The sequence below is a fragment of the Haemaphysalis longicornis genome, unplaced genomic scaffold, assembly GCF_048455015.1.
Source record: "Haemaphysalis longicornis isolate Haplotype H1 unplaced genomic scaffold, Haemaphysalis longicornis Haplotype H1 scaffold_1, whole genome shotgun sequence".
In the NCBI taxonomy this organism is placed as follows: Eukaryota; Metazoa; Arthropoda; class Arachnida; order Ixodida; family Ixodidae; genus Haemaphysalis; species Haemaphysalis longicornis.
Genome location: NW_027526203.1, coordinates 314,763,322 through 314,776,995, shown reverse-complemented (window position 1 = coordinate 314,776,995; position 13,674 = coordinate 314,763,322). Strand labels below are relative to the sequence as shown.

General features: G+C 48.8%; 1 protein-coding gene across 1 annotated transcript; it reads left to right on the top strand.

Annotated features, from left to right (window-relative positions):
- Positions 1–867: 867 nt before the first annotated feature.
- On the top strand, positions 868–13,351 carry LOC144150740 (DNA excision repair protein ERCC-6-like). Its single transcript, XM_077682179.1, has 2 exons — positions 868–1,060; positions 9,901–13,351. Exons 1-2 carry the CDS (start codon positions 1,009–1,011, stop codon positions 13,218–13,220), a joined length of 3,372 nt encoding a protein of 1,123 aa, XP_077538305.1. The 5' UTR covers positions 868–1,008; the 3' UTR covers positions 13,221–13,351.
- The last annotated feature ends 323 nt before the right edge of the window (positions 13,352–13,674 follow it).

Here is a 13,674-nt window from a genome sequence, read left to right as displayed (position 1 = left end):
CCCCCCCCCCCATCCCCGGAAGGAACAAGGTTGCTCCCCACACCCTCCGGCGGCATCGCGGTAACTCTTCACGCCACGCACATTATCGGATATCCCCCACGCATTTTTGAATGCCATAATTCTCCTTGCCTTCCCCATTATACTGAAAATGGAGGAGAATTTGAATAGGCAGCCGCAGTTTAGTGGCACTCGTCTTCCAGTTTGCGACGTCCACTAAAGACACTGAAGAGGCACGAGTGGCACCCCCCCCCCCCCCCCCCCTACCGAGGCGGCTGGTACCTGCTGGTACCCTGGGCTCAGCCCCGCCCCCCTAGCGACGCTACTGAATACACCATCTAGGACTACTGTACTGGTATAGTGCCTAGAATATTCCAGGCACTATAGTACTGGATGGGAGCAGTCTGTCAGTGCGGTCAACTCTCGAAAACGTTTAAGGTGCTGCGCCAGGTGGAAAGTGCAGCCTGGTGCAGCTAGGCGCCTTTCGTCCCTCAAATCATGTTTTTGCGGCGGCCGCGCGCTGTCGGAAAACGGGCCATTTCGTCCACAGAAAGACTCTATGCTCACAAGAGCTTCCAAAACTTCGTCTTTGTTTGGACGTTTGGAGCGCCTAGCAACTTTTTTACAACTTTCACTCCTCGACATTTTTTTCTGAAAATTGCTTATACGCGTGATTTTGGCTGATACGCTTTATGTGCCCTTAAGTAAGCAATGAAAATATTTATGTTATTTTCCGTCTATGCATTTTACACCTCCCCTTCTTTGTAAAGCGAATTTTGTTGAGGCAACCATGATGAGAGCGTGCGTCACGTGAATGTCAAGTCCACGAATGGTCAAGTCAAACGCGCGCGAGCCAATCCGTGGATAGGGTGCCACCCTACCGTGGATGTTCGAAACGGTTAACGGCGGGTCGGACGAAGAAGGGCTTCGCAGTTGACGGTAGCGCATTTCTGTGTTCTTAATGCCCGCAACTTGACAGTTGAAGACCGTGGCCCTCCGTGGTCATTCGCTATGGCGTCACCCGAAGAAGAAGCCTCGCCGTTCAAGCTCTTCAAAGCCGAAGGTTAGTGCTCGTCGGGATGATGGTTGTCTGGTCTTGAGAAAAAGTCAAATACACCAATCGAGGGCTTTTATTAAAAGCGACCCCAAAGAGCCTACTCGGCTCAGGGGTGACTGTATTCTACCACAAGCAGCAGTTGTATGAGGTAGCTTCTTCTTTCTCTACTCGTTTCTTGGCGTTGCGCGTCGGAAGCCTTCCCCGAGATACCTCCCCGAGTCCCTTTTACTATGTGCCACGACTCGAGGAGGACTCTTTGTAATTTGTTTTGGTGCCAGTCACCTTCACGCTGTCGAAGTCAATCTTGTGGTCATTTTTTTCGCAGTGTTCGGACAATGCACTGCGCTGTATGCCACACTTGCGGACGCCGTTTTTGTGCTGTCAGAGGGACCTTTTCCACTACCGCTCGCTTCTAGCGGAAGCCACGGCGAACTAAAAAGGGTTGACAGGCATGTCCCCCGAAAATCTTGCAGTAGGGAAACCCTGCACAAAAGTCTGCTCCCACCCACTCGCCTCCCCATGAAGCCACGGAAGCGGTGCACATTTTGCACCTGCAGTGGGCGACGTTCCTTTTATTTTTCTTTGTTACTTCTTCAATGGTAGCCATGTGTTCACGGAATGGACAGCCTCAAGCGTGTTTGCTCCTTTCCTTTGTAATCTTTTTGTGTGTGTGTACGCGGGCACAAACTTACCGCGAGCTGTTGAAAAATCGGTGATAGGAAGGCGCAGCACTAGAAAGCAGTACAGTCAAAAGCTTTATGACAATAAACACGGCAGCGCGTGCCACTCAGTACAGTTGGTAAAACGCTTCTCTAACGCTCGAGCGGCGTGCTCCGGACTGCGCGGGAGACACCTAGCGATAACGCCTGGTTTGACACCGGTAGAATGAGCATGTGCGGCCAGTATCAGCGCGATGGCTGACCCTGCTCACTGTGCTCGTCGCCTTGGCTTCCGCACCTTCTTTGAACGTGATCAGCGCTGCATGCCTGCAGTGCCATGCCGGGAAACAAAAGCGGAGAATACCCGCCTTAGCGCGCGCTGTGCGAGTTTTCCGTCTGCATTTTTGGTGCACAGCTGTTCAGTGCGCAGCTGTTCAGTGCGTCATCGTTCTGCCAATACGCTGCATGAGTACCACGTGCACCACTATCCAGTTTCTGTGCTCGGCTTTGCACATCACTGTCGACGGCTAAGGCCACAATCAGGGTTCTCCCTAGGAATTTTTTAGAGGTGAACATATTGAGAATGCGAAGGGGGGGGGGGGGGATTTAATTTCAAAAAACTTCATTGCAATTTCATTGCAAAAATTAAGCAACTGGTTAAATACCGGGCACTGTGGTGCTGCAGCGTGGTAAATAGTGGAAGCTCTTAAACAAAATAAGAAAGCAGCAACCTCTACCAACTCCGTCAAGATTTGCATGCAGCTGGCAATCTGAGAGTTGGAAGCCACTTGTTCAGACTCCTTTTCATGTAACCTTCCGGCCCGTTGGCGTTGCTTTTGCACTGGGCATTTTTAGTTAGGCGTGCATTTATAACTGGCCAGTGGGAGTGGTGGGTGGCCTACCAAAGGTGGTGAAGCGGAGCAGTTGGGCGGCATTTCCACCGCCGCCCACCGGGGGGGGAACCCTGGCCGCAATACTTAATGCACTGTGCAAGCGATCATAAACCGATATCTAGTCACTCTAGAACGCCGGCAGCGATGCGTTTTTGGCGATTGTTGTTGTGTTCTCGCATACAGAAAAGAACTCCTGTTTAAATTGCATAGGGCACCACGAAAATTAAGCGTTGCACGTAGTTACACGCGGCCAATGCTGTACTACTCGCTAATCTCCGCTTTTGTTTCCCGGCCCAGCAGTGCAGGCAGCGCTTCTCACGGCGAAAGAAGGTATGGAAGCCAAGGCGACAGGCACAGCGACAAGGGAAACAGCCATCGGGCTGATGCAGATTTCGCATGCTCGCATTCTACCGGTCTCAAACCAGGTGTTACCACTAGGTGTCTCCCGCACAGTCCGGAGCACGCCAATAGTGTTATAGGCAAGTGTTTTGCCGACTGTACATGCAGAGCGCTCTGCTGAAAAGCTAGTGCACTGTCATAGTTTATACGTTTAACGGACACACTCCCCAAAAGCGCTTTATCTCGTGGTTGCCTGATGCAGTAGTTTAAGTCACGGAATCATCGGAAAAATTTATGACATGAGAATAAAGCCGATTTTATCACCAAATTTTCTTTCAGTTAGCAAAAAACAAACGTTTAATTGTCTTGACTGTGGTTCACCGTTTGATAAGGAGCCCCTCATCTGCTGCATGTGTCTTCTCTGGAATCGTTCTAGATATATAACGCAGACCACAGAGCAATCAACCATTGTCAGGGAGTGAATCTGCCAAAATTACGCACTATCCTATCGCTAGACTGCCCTGCATGTACTGAGCGGCACGCGATCCCGTGTTTACTGTCATAAAGCTTTTTACTGTACCTGCTGTCCCAGAAGCAAGCCGAGGGTGCACCTGTTTGTTCGAAATGGCGGATCAGCAGCGTGCGCATACGCAGGCGGCTACTGGGAAACGGTTCATTGGCGGGGCAATGTGCACAAGGGATTTTGTAAAGGCAGTGGCTATATTGCCGCCAGGTTAGCCCGGGAGAAAAGTTGCCTACAGTTCCTTCCCACTGACTGGCCCTGACCACGTGATTATTCTGCTGGTGCGGGTATTTTCCGGCACTGCGTTCCGATTGGTTGTTCAGGCTTGTTTCATTGACTTCTCTACAGATGGCTGCATCACCTGTGGTTAGTGTGGTGCAGTGGCTTCTCATGAATGGTTTGATCCCAGCGTTCAAGTTTTCCCTTTTTTTGATGAATTTTTTTATCCTTGTATTTTAGTCACCTTATTCAGCATTTTTTTATTCAGAAATTCGATACTAGGACTCGGTTGTATTGCGGAATTTTGTCTTTTTGTTTACTCGAGACCTGCCTTTATGGGTTCGGTTAGGTTAGATTAGATGTTGGCTAAAAATGCATATAATAAAGATGCACGGAAAACAATGCAGCTGCTTGAGAGACAGTAAAGTGCCGACTGACGGCAGGATGGTCCCATGCATTGTGCCGGCAGAATAGGCTGCTAGGGTTGCCACCTTTCCCCGAAAAAAAAAACCGGCCCTTAGGGAGGAAGGGGGGGAAGGGGGGGGCATCGTATATAGAATGTTTAATTTGTGTTGAAAAGAAGTTCCATGTTTCTGACATGTCGTGCCATTTATTGCAGCGTTTTCTTAGAGAGAAATCAACATGACGTTTGTACTGAAAGTGATTTAGAGCTCGATTGTGCTTCACTTAAAAGTAACCGCAATTGCTGACCGCGGCGGCCGCATTTCGTTGTCTTCTTCCTCCCTTAGGTCCCCCTCCATCTCGGGCAGCGCGCTTGCTCGCGTATTTTGTCTGCTCCCATATCTTTCCGCAGCACGTCGCCAAATAAAACGCCACAACGGACATAATCAAAGCACAGGGCCAAAAAACCGGCCAATGACGGCCGGTTTTGAGTAGGAACGGGCAACCGGCCTGCTGTTTAAAAAACCAGTCGGTCTGGTCCAAAACCGGGCAGGTGGCAACCCTATAGGCTGCACGAATTGTTGTCGGCACTGTGCCACCATTGGCTGGTCTTCAACATGGGACCATCCTGGCGGCAACTTTTCTGTCGGGGTAGTCTGCCGGCAAAATAGCACAGCCTTTTGTAAACGACCCGTTTCGCTTTTTCTTTTGGTCATGGCATCAGCCGTGCAAGTGTTGACACTGATTTGTGGGTGACGAGAATGCCTTTTTTTTTTTTTTAGAATGCAGGATATTGTCTCGCTCAACCCTTTAACAGGAAAGGCTATGCGGGTGGGAATGAATGAATAAAGCTCTAAGAAACTATCAGCTGGGTTAGGTACCCTCAGTCAGGGCACCTGTAACAAATTTCGTGACGAAATGTGCCAGTGGACTTTGGTCGTGTAGGGCTGTTCAGTGCAGTGCTGCTGTCCCTCTGGAAAATGGGTTGCACCCATTGAAGATATGGTCCTGGTTGAGGGTCTTGGAGCACGTTGGGTTGGTGGGGATTGGCATCCCACTGTAGAGGGCCACTCTGGCTGGTTTTAAGAAGGCACCCATTTTGCACTTGCCTAAAAAGTACCTGCTCTTGTTTTGACAGTTGTGGGTGGGGGTGTACTTAAGGGGTTAGGGTGATCACAGACTCCTTAGAAGGTAATGGGTGTCGGGGGCATAGGTTCCTGGGGTTGGCTGTGGTTGCAGGGTGCCCGGAAAGTGGTTTCACGAGCAGGTTGGTTGACCCTTTCATGGCCTGGCATGACCAGGGAACCCAGTAATTCTTGCGTCTCCCTTAATGTGTTGAAAAAGGCTGTGTGCTAAAAGTGGGATGTGATCGTGTATTATGCAGGTATGTGCTTCTTGTGAATCAGTATATATGTTAAGGGGTCTGGGTGGGAATGCATGTTGTAAAATGGCTTTTCCAATGGCATATGTTACCCGCTGCGGTGGCTCAGTGGCTGAGGCGTCGTGCTGCTGAGCACAAGGATGCAGGTTGGATTCCCGGCCACAGCGGCCGCTTTTCTGATGGTGAAAAGCAAAAACGCCCATGTGTTTGAGATTTCGGCACACGTTAAAGATCCCCAGGTGGTCCAAATTATAATCCTGAGCCCTCCACTCTGGTGCGCCTCATCGCCTGCGAAGCGTCTGCCTGTTAGTCAATCAATGGCGTATATTTCTGCATTTGTGCTGTTGGAGCAGGGGCATATGTCAGGGGAGGAGCGACCCTCAGTCATGCTTACTGCCCAGGCCAGGATGTTTTTAGTGGGGTGGCACGCAGCATCCATGAAGATGTTTTTCATCACCACCGTGATGATGGTGAACACAGTCTTCACAGATGCTGCGTTCAGCCCCACTCAGGGTTGTTAAAACTGTCCGGGTGAAGAGAAGAGAGGCTGACGTTCCAAGCTTCTACCCCCCACGCACACACCCCGGAAAGAAGCACGTCCAATCCCCACAACTTTTTTCTACATCCTCCTCCCTAGAAAGATGTGGGTGCAATCTCTGCAACCTGTTTTTCTACATCCTCATTCGAGAAGGTGCAGGTCTCATCTCAAGAAAACGCAGTGTTCAGACCCCTCTGACTCTAGGAGCACCAAGCATCCACATTTGTCTCTGTTACATCATCTTTTCTGTAGAAAGGTTTGACTGCTTTCATAGTTAGTTTTATTTAACTTTCCTTGGGAAACAAACTTGCGTAGATGAAGCCTGCCGAGCTTGCACGGCTCCTTGCACAGGTTTTGTCTTTGTGCCTGGGGGCGCAAGCATTCATTGATATTTCTCATCGCTTGCTTCAGATCTTTTTTTCCTGAGGGGCTTTCCTGACACCTTGGGCATTTCTGAAGATGATTTGTTTTCCTCGCCGAACTTGGTTTTGGCGTGGTAGCACTTGTTGCGGTACCTTGTTGATGGTTTGGTGTTGTACCACTCTCTGGAGCCGAGCTTGTCATCGTGTGTCCGGGTCTTCTTTGACTCTCTTGACGCTAAGATACAAACTCTTCCACTTGACTGCGTTCTCCTTTTCCTTTTTACCTTTTATTAGTGAACGTTCAAAGTACTATATTTTCCAACCCATATGGTCGTCACGCTGCTGTATTGCAATATAACAGGGGTGAAGTTTTGTTTCTTCTACGAGTCTGTAATGCCAGACGCTTTACAAAAATCTGTCCTCTCGTTGAGCAGCCATAACGTTCTGAGATGTGCTCTGGCTGATGGTTTCAGTGGGCAAGGAACTGTATGACAAGTCTATTTCTGCAGTATTTGATGTTCCCATAATGAGCCTTTTGATGCTGTCTGTTGATTGTACTGATATGCCAGAAGATGTGGTCCAATTTCCTTCGCGCTGTTGCGATGCTGTCTTAGCCGAACCATAGCGCCGCTTTTCCAGCGTGTCAAGCCCTCCCCACGGCTTAACAAAGGCCTCCGTTAAGACCCAGGTTAAGCTATTGTCTGACATTTTCTTGTGTCCTTTAGATTGGTCAGCTGTTTCCCTGGTAGTCGTTTCAATCACTATTTCCTTGAACTTGGAACTAGACATTTCGGCCCACTGGTTTTGGGATCCTACCGAGGTTTTGAGCTTGACAGAAATCCTTTGGTGAGCTTTTCATCGAGCGGCAGTGAGCTTGGAGCCCTTTTAGTCGCATTTGTTGGAGCTTGCTGGTTCTCGCCGTGAGGGTGTACGAGCTGGTGATGATACTTTGAAGCCAATAGTCCTGGTGTTTTCGATTGGTTTTAGCGGTAGTAAATTCTTTTGAAGTGGAATGTATCGGTTGGTGACTGCATTGTTGCTCGGTGGCTCGTTCACGTCAATCTTGAAAGATGTTGTTCTTTGATTCGAGATTGAGTCCGACCGAGATATGATCCTAGGCAACCCTTCAGCGATGGTCTTGTGAAATGGCATTGCGGGCGTCTTGTTCGTTGGCAGCTTGCTTGGCGCGTACGTGACAAAAGCAGTCTGTCCTTGCAGCTGCGATTGCCTGCGGCGCTCATGCAGGGTTGACTGTTTGAGGCTTGATAGACCATTGCCTGGCTGCAAGGAAGAGGGCTTTCGGGAGTGTTTAACACTTCTTATAAAACTGATGAGTCCCGGGGCATCTGCTGGTGAATTTGTGGCTTCCGGTCCCTCCCACTGTATGTGCACAATGCTCCCCATAGAGAGTCCCGAATCTTGAAGCGCTGGCTGGCGACTATGCTGCTTCTCCAGTACCAATTGGCAACCTTCTTGGCGCAGACAGGAAGGGGAGAAGCCGGGGTTAACCAGTCATTGGCATTCTTTCTTGATTGAATGAGTAATGGCGACTGGCGCTTCCAGGATGTGTTCCAAAGGTGGCTCTAGCAAGGCCATCTTAGAAACAGGTCGTTGTGTTTTGAGTTGTTGAGGTCATTGAGCGAGCTCTATAGCATCTGTCGTAATAAGTTCGGCCAACTCACCGTAGATTCTAGAGAGGTTGTTGTTGCTAGCAAAGAGCTGGCCACTCATTGCGAGGAATTCTTGGTCGTCAAGCATTACATCCTTTAGCTATCTCCTTGAACGGGGTAGTCGAGTTGAAAGATTTTTCTTCATTCACTCCATTGTTATACCTTTAGTTATCGATCTTTGCCTGTGACGTTCAGGGCTGTACCTTTCACATGATTGTACCTCCTCCTCCCTCACCCTCGTGGTGCGAAGAGGCAGAGTAGATAAGAGATTAGGCCCTACTATTCATGCATAGTGAGACATTTCCCACGCAGGATTTCGGCACTAAATGTTAACCAGGTCAGGCGAAGAGAAAGCACGGGAGGCTGCGATTTTAAGCTGCTGCTGTTTCTTCTGTAACTACTACTTGTTTTTCTACAAGGGCTTCTACTGATCCTTTTACATAGGTATTTGACTCTGATTTGGCGCATTTCGTCATGTTTTCGAGCCACCATGTGCCTGGGTATGAGTGCTACTGGGATGCAGGCGTAGTCTTAGCGAGGAATAGCTGGTAAATACACCAGTTTGTCTGCAAAAAAAGACTAGAAGCATCCGCGGGGGAATGCAAAGCTGTGAACAGTCTTCCCATTTGTGTCAACCTACAGCTTGGCAGCAAGACAGCATTCTATCAGCACCTTGTTTCATTCGGAGGCTTCCTCCTACTATATAACATTTCTGCATGACTTCGTTGCAGCTTGAAATAGATATGCACGCAAATAAAGTTATGGCGCACGTATTTTGCAAGGGTGTGTTCACGGGCACTGAAGGCAGTCGGCACAGCGGGACAGACTCAGGGTTGCGCGGGTCTGCCGCTGCTGACGCTGCGCTCACCTGGCAAACTTGGCTGTCCAGAGCCTATGATGATCTGGCTTGTTTTCCACTCTTCAGGGAGCGAAATTTTCCCAGTCCAAATGTCATTACTGTTCTCATGGAGAAATTTCTGATCAGCATCACAAGTTGTGTTGTCTTAAAGCCTTTGCAGGTGGGGAAGGGTTGTTGATCAACAGTGTTGAAAGAGCGAATTTTCTTGGTTGTTGCCTGATCGGGGTAGGCGGCTTTTTATGTGCCGAGTAAAGTTCCTCGTGTAGCCATTTTGTTTTTCTTCATTTTATTATTATTTTTTTTTTCCCTGTCATCTTCTGTTGAGCAGGCAGTTCTTGCTGTAAGTAAGAGCTGAACCGGCATATGGCTTGTGGGAGTTTGGATGGTAAGAATCAAATTGTAGATAGCGTCCAGTATAGGTAGGTTTCCTGTACACTGTGAAGGTAAGTTGATCTGGCTGTCGTTTCATCAAAATGTTGGGGAAGGGTGAGGTGTCAGTCTCTTTCCATGGTGAACCGAATTAGCTGGCTGAATCTAATTTAGGTGCAATTGGAAGTTATCTGCTGTTCTTCTTTTCTTTTTTTAATGCAAAAAGTCAACGTGGTGGAAAATTACCTTGGGTTTTGGGGGAAATTTTTCGAAGCAGTTCTTTCAATCTTCTCCAGTACTGGGTTTGCTGTGGTTGCAGGAATCGTAGCCCCCATTGTGGTTCCACTTGCTTGCTTAAAATATTCTTGCTTGTAGCAAAAATATGTGCTATGGAAGCAGAACTGCAAAAGTTGCGCGATCTCGCGGACGGTGAGTCTGGTCTTCGAGCTCAGGTTGTCATCGTTCTCAAGGGCAGCTGTGGTGGTTGGCTGTTGCAACCACCACAGTTGCCCTCGAGTTGGTGTATTTGCCTTTTTTTCAAGTTTCACCCAACGAGGCTGTTCTGTTGAAGATGTTCACATTCATTGTTTTCTGGTCTGTTTTGATAAATGTGTCATTGTCTGCTCTTACAGGCAAACGACTTTTGAAGGAGGGAAAAGTTCGTGATGCCCTCAGCGCTTTCGAAAAAGCCGTGGAATGTAGGCCTGACGATAGACTGCAAGAAAAGATGAAAAGAATGCGGGAGTACTTGGAAACCGAAGCAGACCAGGAGGCTGGCGACGATGACATGGTTGATATTGGCCAAGGTTTCAGCCTCTACCGAGGTATTGAGAGCAAGCTTTACGCTTACCAAAGAGAGGGCGTACTCTGGATGTGGGGCCTGTATATGAAGAAGAAAGGTGGCATTCTTGGTGACGACATGGGCCTAGGCAAAACCATTCAAGTGGTTGCCTTCCTCTCTGGCATGTTTGACAGTGACCTCGTCAAAAGTGTCTTGCTCGTGATGCCCGTGTCGTTGATTTCCAACTGGAAGAAGGAGTTTGAACTTTGGGCTCCAGGTATCCCTGTGTTCGAGTACCACACGGGAACCAAACGAGAGCGAGAGAGAAGCCTGGCCAAAGTCCAGACACGGGGAGGCGTGCTCATAACAAGCTACGGCATGCTTCAAGCCAACAGTTTGGTCTTCTGCCCTCAGGATGGAAAGCAGTTTGTGTGGTGCTACCTCATTCTCGACGAGGGGCACAAGATCAAGAACCCAACAAAAACAGCAAAAGCTGTTTGTGAAGTTCCTGCAAAGAACAGGCTTGTGCTCACAGGAACCGCTGTCCAGAACAACCTGCAGGAACTGTGGGCACTTTTCAACTTCACACACCAGGGTACACTTGTGGGTTCACTGACGACGTTTAAGCGTCAGTATGAGATCCCCATCAATCGTGCACGTGAGAGGGATGCCACAGCAGGAGAGAGGCTGTTGGGCACTGAGATAGCTACTCAGCTGCGGAAACTGATACAGCCATACTTTCTCAGAAGGACCAAGGCAGAGGTACTTGAGGATGAAGAGAACACTGAAGATGACAAAGCATCTTTGCGTCCCAAGCTCACCTTCACTTCGAAAAAGAACGACCTTGTCATTTGGATCTACCTAACTGAGTTGCAGAGGAAGATATACCGGGAATTCCTTGAGTCGGAGGAAGTCGCAAACATTCTCATGACGAAGAAATCTCCGCTTGTGCAGCTTACCATACTGAAGAAGATATGTGATCACCCGCGGCTTCTTTCAAAGCGAGCATGTGTCCAGATGGGAATGTATGATGATATGACCAAGGAAGAAATTGAGAAGTTTCTTGATGAGGAAGAGGCGACGTCTCTGCCCATTAAGGATGTGGATGATGATGTGCTGGTTCAAGAGTCTGGGAAGATGAAATTTGTTCTGCAGCTCTTGACAATCCTCAGGGATGAAGGGCACCGCACGCTTCTTTTCTCTCAGTCAAGGAAGATTTTGGACCTGATTCAACGAATCCTGACCAACAGGCACTTCAAGATAGCTCGCCTTGATGGCACAGTCAACAAGCTCTGCGAGCGTGACCGGATAGTTGCTAACTTCCAAACCAAGAATGATGCTGATGTGTTCCTTTTGACCACTCAGGTTGGAGGTGTTGGGCTTACACTTACCTCTGCTGACAGGGTCATCATTTACGATCCCTCCTGGAATCCAGCAACCGATGCTCAGGCTGTTGACCGTGCCTACCGCATAGGGCAACACAGGAATGTTGTAGTATATCGGCTTATAACATGCAGCACAGTTGAGGAAAAGATCTATCGACGCCAGACCTTCAAGGACTCTATCATCAAGCAAACGACAGGCAAGCAGAAAGACCCCATGCGCTACTTCTCAAAGCAGGAACTGAAGGAGCTTTTCACACTCGAAGACCCGAATTATTCTTGCACGCAGGTACACCTTGCAAAGGTGCACTCGCGAGCTAGAGACACAAGCCCTTCTCTTGAAGGCCACATTGCTGTTTTGCAGAAAGAGAACATCTTTGGGGTCAGCCACCATGACCGTATGTTCTCGGAAGAGTCTGAGGAAGTTGCAGAAGAGGAACTTGTGCCTGGTGAGATTGAACACATGAAGGAGCGTGCTAAAATTGCGCAGCGCTTGATCTCGGCTGAGGCTAACCAGGCCCTGACTGGTCATGGCACCGTCACTAGCGCTGTTCCAACTATCACTGTTAAGGAAAGGCCGCAGCCAAAGCCTGTAAGCAAGAACATCGTTCCTATTGTAGTAGCCAACCCAGATGACGGCACTTCCCGCAAACCCGTGTTTGTACCTGATGACAATGCTGATGATGTCGTGTGCATCGATGATGTCAGCTCAATTAACAAGTCCTTTGCCAACATGAGTGTCTGTAGCTTGGACACTGAAGAATTCATTGTTGAGGACTCTGAGGTGGAGCTTTTTGGAAACAGTGACCCTGAAGGTTCAGTTGTAATTGAGTCAGGTGATCATTTTTCTGATTCTGTTGAGACACAAGATGACATTTCAGAAACAAGGTTGGAAGAACCTTCATTGGAAATTCAAGAGCGTAAGAACACTGGGCATCCAGTGAACGTAAAGCAGGAAGGTATTGAAGAATCGCTCACGACATCTGGAAAGTTGGCATCATCACTAAGCCGTGAATATCAAGGCCCAAGAGGGGATTTTGACTGCTTTTCAGCAGACCAAAAAGCACCATGCTGCTCAGAGGAGGAAGATGAAGGCAAAAAGAACCTGAAATTTGCTTTATCAGACGGCACCGGAAAACCAACGCGAGGGCCTGGATGTCAATGCCTGTCTGAAGATGATGTGGAGATGCTTGATAATGGCAGCCTTGGTGCTTCTTTGTGCACTACTGAACCTGACAAAAAGCATGTCAAGTGGTCCTTGTGGCGTCTGCCCAAAGAGTCTTCCTTTGTTGACTTGGAAGCAGAGCACCCTATCCGTTCCCCATCTGCCTTGCAAGGTAATGGCACAGGCAGCCACACTGTGCCAGCGGTGTTGTCCCCACTTAAGGCATTTGTGGCGCAGCCGCGACTTCAAAGCACACCACGGTCATCCCCAGTCAAGGCATTTGTGGGGCAGCCGCAGGCTGTGCCTTCCAAGCGGATCACGCCTCTCTTTGTGGGGTCACCGCAGCAACAGATGTCATCGCCGCTCCACAGCTTGCCAGCAAGCCCCTTCCAAGAGGCCCTTGCCAGATCTGTAGAATATCCTCAGACAGCGTCCACGCCTTTGAAGCAGGAAGCAGCGCCGTCTGCACATTCAAACCAGGCGTCGGTTTCAGTGCACATGGTGTCCGTCTTGTCGGAAGGCAAGGAAGATGATGAGTCGGCTTCTGATGATGACATAGTTGTGGTACGCCGGCGAAAAAAAGTGCCAATTGTGGACAGTGACAGCAGTGATGATGCACCTTGACACATTTACACCATGACAAAGTGATGCACATGTGGAGCTCCTTGTGTACATTTTCCACTCTGGTTTTATTCTTTTTTAGTATTTTAGTTACAAAATTTGCCATCAGACAATAAAGGCCATTCCTGTATTTATTTCTGACTGAGTTTTGTTGTAATTGCACTCAAACCAGGGATGATGCCCCTATCAACCTGTGTATGCTTGCTGAATGGCTAAAGCCTGTCCCACTGACTTTCCTGCTGCTATATAAGACTTTGCTGCCATTCTCGTTCTTCAGCCTTTGTTTCTTCACCTATCCCTGTGCGGTGAAATTGGTGCCAGTGTTATTCACAGGTCTACATGCTGTAAGAGCCAGAGAAGTCTGTTTACTGCCTTGCTGAGGTTAGTTCCAAAAGGAAGCCCATTGGTGCCTCTTCTCCACTGCAGTACAGCTTGGGTTGGTGGTGTTTAAATGGCG

Bases quoted from the DNA above. Each gene is read 5' to 3' on its own strand.
- LOC144150740 (XM_077682179.1), top strand. From the start codon at position 1,009: ATGGCGTCACCCGAAGAAGAAGCCTCGCCGTTCAAGCTCTTCAAAGCC. The intron at 1,061-9,900 runs GTTAGTGCTCGT...CTGCTCTTACAG, and splicing joins CAAGCTCTTCAAAGCCGAAG to GCAAACGACTTTTGAAGGAG.